Genomic DNA, 14,146 nt, shown 5'->3' with positions numbered 1-14,146 from the left:
CAGCACCAACTTCCTCCAGAACAGCAGTAGCAGCTTTCTGGGATACATTTTGGTTGGACAGAGCAGGTTGCAAAGCCTCAACTCTGAGGACACACATGGATGGGGCAGCACTTGCTGAGAGATGCTCAAAGCCTTCAGCAACAGCACCCCAGGCTGACGAAGGCAGCTTTGGAGCCAACTCTGACCAGAATGGGGTCACCTTCCCAACCTAGCTGGTAGCTCAGCACCATGTAGTTGCTCCCTCACCCCCCACCCCCAAGGCAGGATGGGGAGAATTGAAAGAACGTAAAACCCGCAGGTTTTATAATTAACAGTCCCTTCTGGGTGACTGCCCCCAGTTTATATACTGGGCATGACCTGCTTTGATATAGAATATCCTTTTGGCCAGTTTAGGTCAGGTGTCCTATCTCTCCTTACTTCTGGCTTCTTGTGCCCCTCCTCACTGGCTGATCAAGGCCTTTTCAGTCTCATGGTTTGAATAAGCATTACTTAAGCAACAATTAAGACACTGGTGCGTTAATCAGCATTTTTCCTCAAATTAAAGCCGAAACACAGCACTGCACTAGGAAGGAGAAAAATAACTATTACAGCTGAATCAGGACACCCCCTGTCGTGGTTTAAACCGACCCACACAGCTCGTCCACTCACCCCACCCCCCCCGACCCTCCCCGCTCCCAGAGGGATGGGGAGGACAATCAAGAGAATGTAACTCCCATGGGTTTAGATAAGAAGTAACTAAGGTATAACACAAATCACTACTGCTACTACCAATGATAATAATGATAAGAGAAAATAACAAGAGAATACGATACCACTGCCGAACGAGTTCGACCCCCCCGAAGAGCGAGTGTGCCCTTCCGGGTAACTCCCAGTTATCTCCCTGTGCATGACGTGCTGTGGTATGGAATACCTCTTTGGCTATTTTGGGTCAGGTGTCCTGTCTCTGCTTCCTCCCAGCCTCCCCTCGTCCCCAGCAGAGCATGAGACTCACAAAGTCCTTGGCCCGAATAAACATTACTTAACAACAATTAAAAACAATCGGTGTTATCAGCTCTCTGCCCAGGCTGGAAGTCAAAACACAGAGCTTGCACCAGTTACTAAGAAGGAGCAAAACGGCTCCTGGGAAACCCAGGACACCCCCCTAGCTCCAGCTGGGTCCTACCCCACTGCCCTCTGTCCAGCCCTGTCCTTACTCACCCATAAGTGGTTCAACTGTATCTCCCACATACTGCAACCACCACCACACTCCACTGCCACTTTGTCCTGCTGGCCCCACCCTGTGGCATTGTGTCCCTACCCAGTCCCCCCAAAGAAACACAGTCACATCTACCCCACTTACTCCTGCTTCTCTGTGGATGACTGGGTTGGGGGTGGCAGGTGGGCAGGGATGCAAGGCACAACATCGGCATGCCTTGGGGAGAATCCCACTACTGACAGCAGTCAATTGATTCACACAGTTTCACAAAGGAAACAGAGCAGAGGGTGAGCATGGCAGCTACACAGCAACCCACAGCACCTTCCCTGCCTGGCATGACCTTCGTTTTGGGAAAGTTTCACAGTACATGCCCTGTTCCCATGTCACCACCTAGGATGAGGCCCTGGGCAAGCAACTTCTGAGCCGTTCTTCAAAGCTATGAGAGCTTTAACACAAGGAGAGATACAACAGTCCAGTACCGTAAAAAAAAAAACAGAGCAAAACAACAAAAGCACACAAACAACAACAACAACAACAAACCCAAACAAAAAAACCCAAAACAAACAAAAAACACACCCCCAAAAAAAACAAATAAAAAAAGAACCCACCAAAAAAACCCAAAAACAAACCCAAAAATCACCCACTACTAAAGTTTATACCAACAAAAGCAAGTTTGCATGGATTTCATTTCCAGTGTTCATAGCTGCAGGTTACGCCACATCTGTTTCAGATCTGAAATGTTTCAGTCAAAGCTCTGAAAAGGTTTCAGCAACCTCATTTGAACACCAATCAGCTGAGGTACAACCTGTCCAGCTGCAAGCACACGCAAAAACCTCCAAAGTGAATTCTGGAATAAATTTCCTCATTTTCTCCATCTGATCTGGCTGCACTGGAAAGGCAGGCTTTAGGAAAGGCAAGTAATCCCAAGTGGGGTCAAGGCCAGAAGCAGCACAGATGAAGGCAAAGCAGCTGAGGTCAGTGGGCACAAGGGGCATCATCAGCCCTGCAGCAACAAGTAGGTGTTATGGTAGCAATGGCAGTTATTTGTCACAGGACACCATGCTTTAACAGTGCATTTCTGGGATCTTTCTGCAATTTTCTAAATCAGCTCTTCAGCAGATTCAGAGAGACCCTGCACACACTCTGAAGAGGGCACAGACCTTCCCTGCAAACCCATGCTGCCACCACCCACTTACTACTTCTCAGCTTTCTGGCAGCAGCCCACAGCACATCTGAGGGCTGCCAACCAACCCTCCAAAACCAGTCCTACCATCCCTCTTGTCTAACCAGACCAGAGGTATTCACCACACAGTGCATTAAGTTAATGAGAAAATTATTTTCCCAAGTAACAGCAGCAACAGGACAGAAATCAAAACTTTGGAATATTTATCTCTTACATTACTAGAAATGAATACCTCTGCAATTTTGGATTAAGACACCCATAAACTTAGTGCTTCCTAACTACAGCAGGATGCAAGTAAAACATGACACAGCAACACCAAGTAACTGGGGTTTAGTCACTGTGCAAGAACAAAGTAAAAGCTGCCCTAGAGGGGACAAGCAATGTCAGGAAGGCAGAGCAAAAAAAAAAGGCTGCACCACAGCATTCCTTCAGGGCTGGGAAGCCACTCAGCCACCTGTTCTGGAGCTATGGGTGCAAGGAACAAGACTCTGAAAGGCAAAAGGATGCCAACCTCCAAGAGCATTGCACTATTCCAACACACCAACTCTTCTTAGAAAAATGCCTAACACTCTTGGACTAAAAGTGTTTATTTTTCCCTGTTCTGCAGAAGCAAGAGCTCATGCTCTCCAAGCACTCTATTAATAGAGAAGCTTATTAGGCTGGAACCATGAGAGAGGTTTAGATGAAACATTTCCAGCTGCCTGTGATACAGGGTTTTAACTTGTAGGTAAGGGTGCTCCTGGGAAGGATGTTAACTGGGGACAGTGCAGATATCCTCAGTGGAAGTCCTGATCACCAGCAACTTCGGTGCAGAGGCTCACCAAGGATGAAGAACTGAGCTCCAGTGTACCCATGCAACCTCAGCAGTCAGTTCTAAAAGAGCCCACCTTCCAAAAGCCAGGCACCAGGAGAGGTAAGGCAGCAAGTCTAAGAAATACTATTACAGCATCAAACTCAAAGAATAAGGTGGGGTCCAATTAGTTACCACCCATGACAAGACAGCAAAGCAACTTCCCCAGCTGTATGCTCTCCTCAGAGATCAGCTGCCCAGCAAACAGGATGAAACCTGCAAGAGAAACCTCGGCTCTGTCAGTCTTGGCCATAGAATCCAGCCACTACTCCTATTCAATCTTCTACAGGAGTATGATCCACCCAAATTTGAACCCCCTGTTTTGAATTTTCAGAGTTCCTTTCACAACCATGTGTCCAGGGGAATTTAACCCTGTGGTTTTAAAGGAATGTGTGGTGCACACAGCCAGCCAGAAAGGCAGTAATTCAGAACAGAACATACAAGCCTTTTTACATGGGATCTTTTATTCTCGCTGAGATCTGTACATTCAAGACACACATACTTTTAAGTCTTTGATGGAGCTGGAGCACAGGATCACAACAGCTTGGTCTGAACAGTTTTAAGAGTTTATGCCTCAAAAATAGCTAGAAAATTTGTGACTACTTCCTTCAACTTTGTTTCTGTCTGGTCAGAGATCTTCCCTTCAGTCCTGTGGAAAGAGTTAAACTTCTGACAGAAATAGATAACAATCAATCCCTAACTAAGATGAAGAAAAAACCCTACAATGAATCTTCTAAGAACATTAGCAGATAAATTAACACCTTTTTGTTTGATGCATAAAGCTATACCACTGAAACTAACACCCCTTTCTCCTAAACCAGCTCTGTTTAAAGAACTGAGGTTTGTTACAAATACTTTCAAAACAGCTGTACATAGTTCAACAAGGCCCTGCCACAAGGCTCTGCCTTCTACAGAGTAGTGCCTTGGAGATGGAAGGCACATGATTTGACTCATGACAAGACAAGCTAGGACTAGGACAGGACTACAGAAAAAATCCACAGCAGTCCACTCAGCAGCAGGGAAGGCAACAAGCAGCACTTAATCCACACCACCCTAACAGTTTAAAGCAGTCAAAAATACAGGAACTAACTAGATTAAATTAAGTGTTTTCAGGTATGCAAGTAGGTTCAATTTTAAACACCAGCTGGATTTCTTAAGTAAAAGCTGGAGCCATGAAGCTGAGCTACAGCAGTGCAAGGACAATAGAAAAAGGCTGATTTGACTTCCAGTTGTGGTACAGGCAGCTCAAGGCCTGATGTTCTAGGAGACACTAAATTAACAGTTCTGTGACCATTAATATACTTGGAATGACATAAAATAAATCATCATACCTGATTGTGTAGAGGAGGACCTGATGCTGGCTCAGTATGTGAGCTAGGAAAGCACTCTCAAATTTAGTGATCTTGCTGGGCTCAAGCTTGTCCAAGTGGCCTCTTACACCAGCATAAATGACTGCAACCTGTTCTTCAGTAGCCATGGGAACTGCAGAAGAGAAAGCATTCATGCCACTGGTAACTGACATCAGGACACATCAGTGCTACATAGAGTCCTTCTGTGAAGATCAACTGCACATCTACAACACGGTTCAATACAGTCTGCATTCATGCATTCACAGAATGGACACAATGCTGCCACAAAAAACAACCTTGTTAACACAAGACTAACAGGAAATGCAGACTTGTTATGTCCAAAACACCCACCGTATTGTCCTTGTTTGAGAAGCTCTGTCAGACGTACACCACGGTTCAGCAGCTGCTGTGTGGCAACATCCAGATCAGACCCAAACTGAGCAAAAGCAGCTACTTCACAATACTGAGCCAATTCCAGCTTCATGGTACCTGCCACCTACCACACAAGATACAGATCAGGCTAAGTTTGACCACCTTTTAAATTTGTCTAGTAGTTTGTAGGTTATCTTTGGCTGACAGCTGTCACAAGTCAGCTTTGCTTGGCATACCAGTCAAATGAATCCCAAGATTCTGACAATTATATGCATTTCTAAAAAATCCCACCGTCTGCTTGGCCTTTTAATGCAAACATGCTATTCCTCCCTGAAATAGTTACAGTTGATATTAAACCTAATTCCATATCTAGACTAAAAGCATGGGATTAGGAGAGCATTCGCCATTTCTAGTTAGATCAGTACCCAGTTTACCATACTGAAACTTAACAGTCCTACATCATTATGCAGATATTATTTTCCTTCTCTCCTCCCCCCCAGCAAGCAACAGAAATATCAGAGATCCCCAAAGTTTGCTCTTCTATAATTTCATAACACTAAGGAATTAAAAGCTTTATTCCCTCTCTATTCACAGCTATTTAGAGTGAAATGGGTTGGAAAGTCTACACACAACTTGTCTCTTAAGAGGAGCAGCAGTTTCATGCTTACCTGCTTCATAGCCCTGGTCTGAGCAGCAGAACCTACACGGGACACAGATAGACCAACATTGATGGCTGGACGGACACCTTTGTAGAACAATTCTGTTTCCAAGAAAATCTGTAGGAGAAAATTGTTCTATTATCTTGGTCAGAACCCTGGAAACCTCCTTAGAGACCTGCCAGTAAATTACACAGAAGTACTGGAATGTGAAGAAGTCCTACCTGTCCATCAGTGATAGAGATGACATTAGTTGGAATGTAAGCAGACACATCACCAGCCTGAGTTTCAATGACAGGCAAGGCGGTCAGAGAGCCACCTCCAAAGGAATCATTCATCTTGGCTGCTCTCTCCAGCAGGCGGGAGTGCAGGTAGAACACATCACCTGGGTAGGCTTCCCGACCGGGTGGGCGACGCAGCAGCAGAGACATCTGACGATAGGCAACAGCCTGTGTGGTATAAAGAAAGATTTCAGACTTCAGCTCATTTAAATTTTTGAATTTCTAAACCTAGAGGTGTTCTTAAAGCTACAAATGCACATACTAGACTATGAGGCCTACAAAAAATGTTTCCTGACCTGTTTGGATAAGTCATCATAGATGATTAATGCATGTTTTCCATTGTCTCTGAAGTATTCCCCCATGGAGCAGCCTGAATAAGGAGCCAGATACTGCAGGGGTGCTGCATCAGATGCTGTGGCAGACACCACAATAGTGTACTTCATGGCATCTGGAAAGAGTTTGAGACACATGGAGTATATTACCTCATCATGCCTGTAATCAGCAAACACAACATGCATGTGAAATACTAGCTGCTGAAGCAAGCCCAGGCAGCATCACTACACTATTACAGGAAAGACCACTGTACTAGATTAGTTGTGCTGACAGATGTGCTAATGTCTAACACTTGCAGACTTTCCCATTTAAAATCAAGTTTAAACTTTCACTAAGACACACTTTAGTTTAGAAGTAACTTGGCCTAGAAATCCATGGTTTCCTGGCTGTTGCAAGGTGATACTACCCTTTTTTTCATAGTCCCAAACAAATTATGTTGAGTGTTTTGCTGTTTTTCTTTCCCTGCGAGGTATGAATCTGCTTGACCAGCAAGCAAGAGGTAAGGTGCCTGATCTCTTGCAAGCTCTGTTACATATGCGGCCTTGATCAATGAGATAGCTGTTCTGAAAAGATGCTATCATTTAGTCCCTTACATTTGGGCAGTAAAATCTCTCTACCAGATTTGTAACTGACATTCACACTGTCCTGCATACATATAAAAGAAATGCCAAATCCAGAAGTACTTGTAGGCCACAGCTTGTCATCAGGCCTGCCTGACTGCCAAGAGGAAGCTCTCAACTCTGCTAAAACAAACAAACAAACAAAAAAACTCCAACCCACAACAAACCAACAACAAAACCCCAAAACAAAACAAACAAAAAAAAGCAAAAAGGGTTTTCTTTTCCCAAGATATCTAGAAGATTTCTTGTCCACAAAAGCAAATATCTCACTCATAAGGAAATAATTCTGTCTATACTTGCAGCTAGAAGAGGTCATAGTAGTATTAAACATAATAAAGAAAACAGGATGTCACTAGTTGCCAGGCTCAACCATCTTCAAAAATCTGTACCTGTATCAGTGAGCCTCTTCACCAGCTGAGCAACAGTAGATCTCTTCTGGCCAATTGCAACATAGATACAGTACAGCTTCTTTTTCTCATCTGTTCCATCATTAAATTGTTTCTGGTTGATTATTGTGTCAATTGCAATTGAAGTTTTCCTGTGTAACACAGAGGTTGGTAAGTTAAGCTGCCTACAGTTCTCCCAACCTCTATGACCTTCTGTGTTCAGCTTTGTACATCAGCACACACTGTATTCTAGTCTCTGTTTAAGGAAACATTTTTAGCTCAGGCATTTAACTTACCCAGTCTGCCTGTCACCAATGATCAGCTCACACTGGCCACGACCAATTGGCACCAAGCTGTCCACAGCCTTAATACTGGTCTGCATAGGTTCACGCACAGAGATTCTGGGAATGATCCCAGGGGCCTTTAACCCAACTCTTCTACGTGTCTTGGATGTAACAGGACCCTTAAAAGACAAGAAAATCACTGTTGCAGTCTATCACATAGATATAAGCAGAGGCAGTAAACAACTAGTTACACCTACCTTCCCATCAATTGGATTGCCCAGGGCATCTACAACACGGCCCAGCAGCTCTTCCCCGGCCCAGCAGCTCTTCCCCAACTGGAACATCCACAATGGCACCAGTCCTCTTCACAACATCTCCTTCCTTGATCAGTCTGTCATTACCAAATACGACAACACCAACATTGTCAGGCTCCAAATTCAAGGACATACCCTAGGACAAAGATCACATTGTCCTGAGAAAACCCATACAGACATTTACAAACATTTTGACAGTTTAATACTGATTTGATTATTCTACAGTGTTAAATACCCAGCATAATCTACTTCAGTCTTATCTGTAACAACAGTCAATGTTCTCCTTCTATGTACAAGGTATGTATGTTCTTCCATGCTGGTTACAGAGCCTGCCTAAGCCTTCATCTTACTACATAACTATATTTGCAGCAATCTAGCATTCAGTCCTTAATCTCTAAAAGGAACAGAAAGAATAAGCAGGGCTCAAATACAACATTTGGTCTCCTGCCTAGGAACTGGACAAGGGAAAAGCACTGGCTCTTTCTCTGCCTGAGGCAAGCTAGGTCATTAAAAATACTGTAAGAGCTGTTGCAGTACTCTCAGAACAGACAGCATTTTAACTCTAGGCTACTGTTAGGACTGCAAAAGGTCAGTAAACTGCACACTGTATTGGAGCAGAGAGGCTATTATTCAAAAGTGAACAGAAAAGCCAGCCTGAAACCAAAGAAAACAAAAATCCAACACCAGATTAGCTCTTATACTTCCTAGATGAAGACAAATAAAGCTCAAATGTTGGTCAAGAACTGGATACTGATACTGAAAGCAAAGTGTTACAAATTCAAAGAATATTTGGAGCTTTGTAGTATCATTTCAACTAGTTACTACATATTAAAATTAAGTCTGTAAAAGGTCCATACCAGCACCTCCAAGTATAGTCTTATGTTCTCCTTAAAAGTCTTCCTTGTATTTCTAGGCTAAACCAACTACTTTAGTGACAGCTTACCTTCAGCCCAGAAGAGAATTCAACCATTTCTTCTGCTTGGACATTTCTTAGGCCATACACACGGGCAATACCATCACCAATTGAGAGCACACGGCCAGTCTCCTCAAGTTCAGCTGAGGTGTCAGCTCCCAAAATACGTTCCTCTAGAATAGAGGATACCTCAGCAGTACCTGGAAAGAGTCATTTCAAACCAGATTTAGCACATTAAGGCACCATATGAATTCAATCAGCTTGTCTTTAACTCACAAGCCATCAAACCCTTTCTCAGGTATACCACAAGGTTTAGCAATCAACACTCTTCCTTACATAGGATGCATAAGATAAATAATAGCTTCTGTATTCACAGACAATAAAAGTAGCTTCAACTCATCATTACGAGCCAGCTTTAATCAAAACATTGATGACAGTTATTAATTACCTTTGTTATGTCCTACAGTATCAGCAATCTTCCCCCCTTAGAAATTGGATTAAATAATTAGCCTTAGCCCAGAAAGAATGGACATACTAGCTCTATTTGCAGAAGATTTGCTTCAACTGGAGGCATCAAAACACCCTGTCAACCAATTTGCAATCCAAAACCAAATATAATTAAAGGAACTTAATACATTTAAGGAGCAAGTTGTTCAGTATAAGCTGTAAAAACGTATTCTCCAGCTTCCTCAAATTTGTTTGGCAGCGTTCCTCCAATAACTTTATTTCCTCAGCTAGAAAACAGTAAATAACACTGTAAACTAATAATACATTTAATCACCCTAAACCACTTCAGAAATTGTACATGAACCACTAACAAAAACATAGCTATGCAGTGCCACCATCTAACCACCAAGATGCTGGCAGCCAAAAAGTTACATTCAAGGACACAAAGGCAAATCCATTTAGGCCTGGGAAAGTCATCTGCTCCTTCATACTGTTACAAGCAAGATAGGAAACCAGAATTGGAGGCATTTTTTGAAAATAATTCTGCAGGAGTTAAAGACTGAATTGAATCCTCATGAAGCAGGCAAGCTAAGGGACATGTGACTACTTTGGTTTAAGCATAACTTGAATAGTTATTAAATTTTGAATATTGAATAGTTATTAGAGTGAAGTCTCCTGGATGTGACTGTGTAACAGACAATTCACTGTTAAACACTATCAGTACATAAATGTCCTCAAATGCTTTCTCAACTGACACACACACAGCCCTCACATTCCAAATTCGAACTCCTTTCTGTCTGATAGAGCAAGTGCTGAAGCCACACTTGTATGAAGACCTTCCTCAGACTCACCAGTTTTCTGAAAGCATGCTTTGGAGACATGGATGTTTCTTGTAGCAACAAATACTGCACCCAGGGTGTGTCTAGAAATCTAAAATAAGTAATTGTTTCAGTAACAGTGAGATTTCCTCAGTCACTCAAAAAGTGTTAAGAGATAACATGATCATGAGCTTATATGTTTAATGTGTCTCAGTTTTGAACTGAGCTCCACACCACTCCATTCACAAGCTGTAGTTACGGAACCAAGTCTAGAGCATGACTAAGCATGGACAGATGATAAAGGAGTTTGCTCTTAATTACTTACTGCATTTTTCTGCAATGCACTTATGCAGCATCACAGCACTGCAGCAACAGCTCCTAAAGCAGCACCTCCTCTCATTTGCCACCTTTGTGCTGAACATCAAAAGTTAGGGGCATAAAGAAATCAGCACACCCTTACTGGTTCCGTATAAGGGAGAAATATTTCCTTCTAAAGGGCTGACCTTTCCAAGAAAAAACTAACTGCAGAATTTCTAAAGTATGATTAGAACACATACAATACCAAAAAAAAAAACCCAAACAAACAAACAAAAACCCCCAAACCTGGGATAATGAATGCATTAAAAAATTATAAACCTACGGCCCAAGCAAAGCTCCCAATGCCGTCCCATGCATCATCATTTTTACTTCTCTGAAGACCTAGGCAGGCCTCTCCTCCCTTCACAAGGGACACCAGCCAAACATAGGTCCTAACAGACCTTCACACCCTCACTCTCCTAACAAACACAGGGGAAAAAGAATGCCACCTGGCCAAGCCTCACGGTTCAAAGCCCTAACTCAGACTAGGATCTAGCAGCTTTCAGACATTAACCTGAACCCTAATAGCACCAATACACATCTCAGGGGAAGGGCAGACGGTGCCCTAGAAAGCCCACCCTCCCAAATAAGGGTGTCCCCGCTTCTTCTAAGGAGATCGGGATCCCACTGTCACCCAGAGCTAAGATAAGCCCCACACATATACCCCGTCCCAGACTCCTAAAAGCAGGAGACCACAGTCCTCAAGATGACGGCGGCGGCGACTCCTGCTCACGATCCCGCTCACCCTAGGAAGAAGGGAGCGCGCTCACCAAGCTGGCCTGTTGCTGCAAGGAGCGGGCGAGGGCAGAAACCACACGGGCGACGAACATAGCAACAAGCAGAAACTCCTCCAGGGAGCACTGAAGCGCACAGAAGGAAGCTGCTAGCTCTAAGCTAGCAGCTTAATGGCGGTGCCCCACTCCGCCCCTTTTGGTGGCGAGGTCACAACCGCAGGGCGGGGCGCAGTCTAGAAGTGCGTCCCCCAGAAGAGAAGCGTAGCTGAGAAGTGTTGGTATCTCTCCTGCGCTCTGAAAATGGGTAAAGGGACGTGATGTGTAGTGCCTTGTTGTTTTGTTTTTTTCTTTTTTTGCTGTTACTACAGAGGAGCTTTTAGCTAGTTTGTTGCTAATACCTGGAACTTGAAAACTGGCTTTATAAGTGCTGTCAGAGGTGACAGAATAGTAATATTGTAAGGTGAGGTGCACAGAGCTCTCTTCCTTGTCATGATCTACCTACCAGGGCCTAATGCCGCAGGGACACTGCACTTTGCAACAAGCCCCACGTGTGAGAGGTAGGATTTCGTTTGCTGAGGAGAAAGCGCTGATACTGAGGTGTAATTGATATGCGTATTGACTCCACAACTAGTTAAAGTTGTAAAGTAGGTGTGCTTTTTATTCAGCGCTGAGGTGCATGGGGATAGCTCCTCCAAAGTATGCACACCCAGGGTTGTTTTTCCCTCTACATTTATTCTCTTAAGGTATACATATGCATTAGATTACTGATACGCCTATACATATTTAGCATCTATCCCCACTTCGTATTATAATGAGCTAGAAGGTCCTTTGCGCCTGCGCAGTGCCCCCCTCTGGTCATGGGCAGGGGTCTCAAGATGAAGTAAATGAGTCTTCCTCCTGGGGGCAGGGGTCTTCAAGATGAAGTAAATGAGTCTTCCTCTTCTTAAACTTTTCACCTTTTAATCTTCATGCATAGCCTTAGGGTTTGGTCAGTATCCCAGCCATAAACCATCTGCTTCTCCCCCTTATCAATAGACTCAGGCATCTGCTTTTCCTTGTCAATAGTTGCTTATCAGTAGAACCAGGCCTCTGCTTCTCCCCTTATCAGTAGTTAGTGCCTTTGTTCTGCTTAGTAGGCATGATAGGTGTTTACAACAGACAATACTTTTGTTTAAGCAAGTGAATTCCTCTAACCCCCTTGTATATTGGTTGACCCTCTGCATCATAATCACACTGAGGTATGGTCATGTTCTGTGGTAACCTAGGGACACTGGTAAAGTACGGATCCCAGCAGACCTTTGTTGGTTCAGCTCTCACAGTCTGGGGCTTCCTGAGGTGGAGTTATCTGGGACGTGCCCAGCTGCCCCTCACCTGCCCACAGGCTCCTGCCCAGCAGGTAAGGTACTGGCGCTGAGCTGGCACCAGTGTGTTATCAAAACTCTTGTTCTGCTCTCCTAAGGACTTTTCCTTCAGCTCTTCTACACAAGGCACCCGAGGAGTTACGCTCAAAGTGTTGCTGGGCTCTGGCGGTGGTCGCTTTACTAATCTGTCGATCAGAAGTGCGTGGGTTAAGGGCAGGAACGACCCCGTGTCGGCTCTTTGCCCCTTTAAGAATTGGGATATAGGCAAGATGTGGTCGCGGGGTGGATTTTGCAGTAAAGTCTGTGTTCACCTACTTCATCTTCTACTACTTATTAGGTAACAGCACGAGCTTGCTGACCTTTAGGTACAAGTTCATAGCTGGTTTAATATGCTAAATTGTGAAGCTCTTGGGTGCATGATTTTTTTGTGTGTTTCAAGTCTTTCTCACTAGAGAGAGTGGCAGAAAGATGTAATTTATCCTTTTTCATGGACTTGGCTTTCTTGCAGTGTTAAAGTTTTATTTATGCATAATTAATGTTGTTTGCTTCTAAGGGCCTGATGGTTTTCTTCCCCGATTAGTTAAGGGTGATGTTTGTTATGTGAAGTGTATGTAGGGTGTTATAAATTGAGACCACAACGGATCATAATCCAATTAAAATTTTATTAATTATAGCAAGTAGAATATGAGCAAAGACAGCGCTGGACGACAGAGGAGTCTGCGCTCCGCCAACTGCCATGTTAAGTGTTTCAAACAGCCCCTTTTTATACATCTTTACTTCTTTGTTCATGAAATAATGGAAGTACTTCGCGCATGCTTCAGTTGTTGTTAGGGGATAGTTTCCTGCCTCCTGGTGATCGATGAGACCAAGGTGAGAAGTCTTCCTCCTTTGATCCTTCATTCATATGTCTTTGCAGGGAGTTGTTAGTCTTATCTCTGCCAGTTCCTGGGACATCTTGCGGCTATCTTATCTTGGCCAGCTGTGTTTTATCTCTGTCAGTTCCTTTACATTTGGCTTAACATATATCTTAATAAAAAAATACACTAGTCTATAGTTTCTCACATGGAACATCTTACAGCTATCTTTAGGCAACATCTGCTATGTTTGCATAAGCAATAAGCGATTGCGGTTGGCGACTGTTAGTCTATGTAAGCTGTGTCCGGTGACTGAGTAAGCAATTTCATACTTTTTATTGCATAACCTTTATATTGGGCTTAACATAAATCTTAATAAACAATACACTAGTTCATAGTTTCTTACAATCCCCCCTTTTTTTCTTTTATCCTATTATTGTTTATTAGATGCTGCTTTCATTTTCAGAATTGTAAGCCAACCTTTTTCCACACTCCCAACATTTATCATAACACTTACAAGGTAATTCCTTACAATCACAGGTATATTTTTTACGTGGCATGACACATTCACAACAATCTTCATCCTCATCAATAGATACACTCTTATATTTTACCCCAGATCTTGTAGTTAAAATAAGCAGTTTAGCTATGTCAAACCGTTCTCTAATAAAGTGTAAAATATAGCGTAATATACAAGGCCCAAATATAAGTCCCAAAATCAACATGATAAGCGGTCCTGCTAGAGCAGACAACAAAGTGGTTAGCCAAGGTGAGACATTAAACCAGTTTTCATACCATGACCTGCCCACCTCATGATTCTTTTTACGTTGATCTAACCT

The 14,146-nt window shown here is 43.3% G+C and overlaps 1 protein-coding gene across 1 annotated transcript; it reads right to left on the bottom strand.

The window, feature by feature from the left end:
• Nucleotides 1–3,671: 3,671 nt before the first annotated feature.
• Nucleotides 3,672–11,211, bottom strand: LOC136004254 (ATP synthase subunit alpha, mitochondrial-like). Its single transcript, XM_065660593.1, is given in 13 exon segments — nt 3,672–3,877; nt 4,560–4,710; nt 4,929–5,073; nt 5,618–5,725; nt 5,830–6,054; nt 6,183–6,334; nt 7,229–7,377; nt 7,522–7,688; nt 7,767–7,841; nt 7,843–7,959; nt 8,767–8,936; nt 10,035–10,113; nt 11,129–11,211. Coding segments are annotated over 13 exon segments (1,680 nt in total). The 5' UTR covers nt 11,189–11,211; the 3' UTR covers nt 3,672–3,795.
• Nucleotides 11,212–14,146: the final 2,935 nt, after the last annotated feature.

This window comes from Lathamus discolor, chromosome W (assembly GCF_037157495.1).
Source record: "Lathamus discolor isolate bLatDis1 chromosome W, bLatDis1.hap1, whole genome shotgun sequence".
In the NCBI taxonomy this organism is placed as follows: domain Eukaryota; kingdom Metazoa; phylum Chordata; class Aves; order Psittaciformes; family Psittacidae; genus Lathamus; species Lathamus discolor.
The sequence above is the reverse complement of the archived record's forward strand: the minus strand, read 5'-3'. Positions and strand labels throughout refer to the sequence as shown.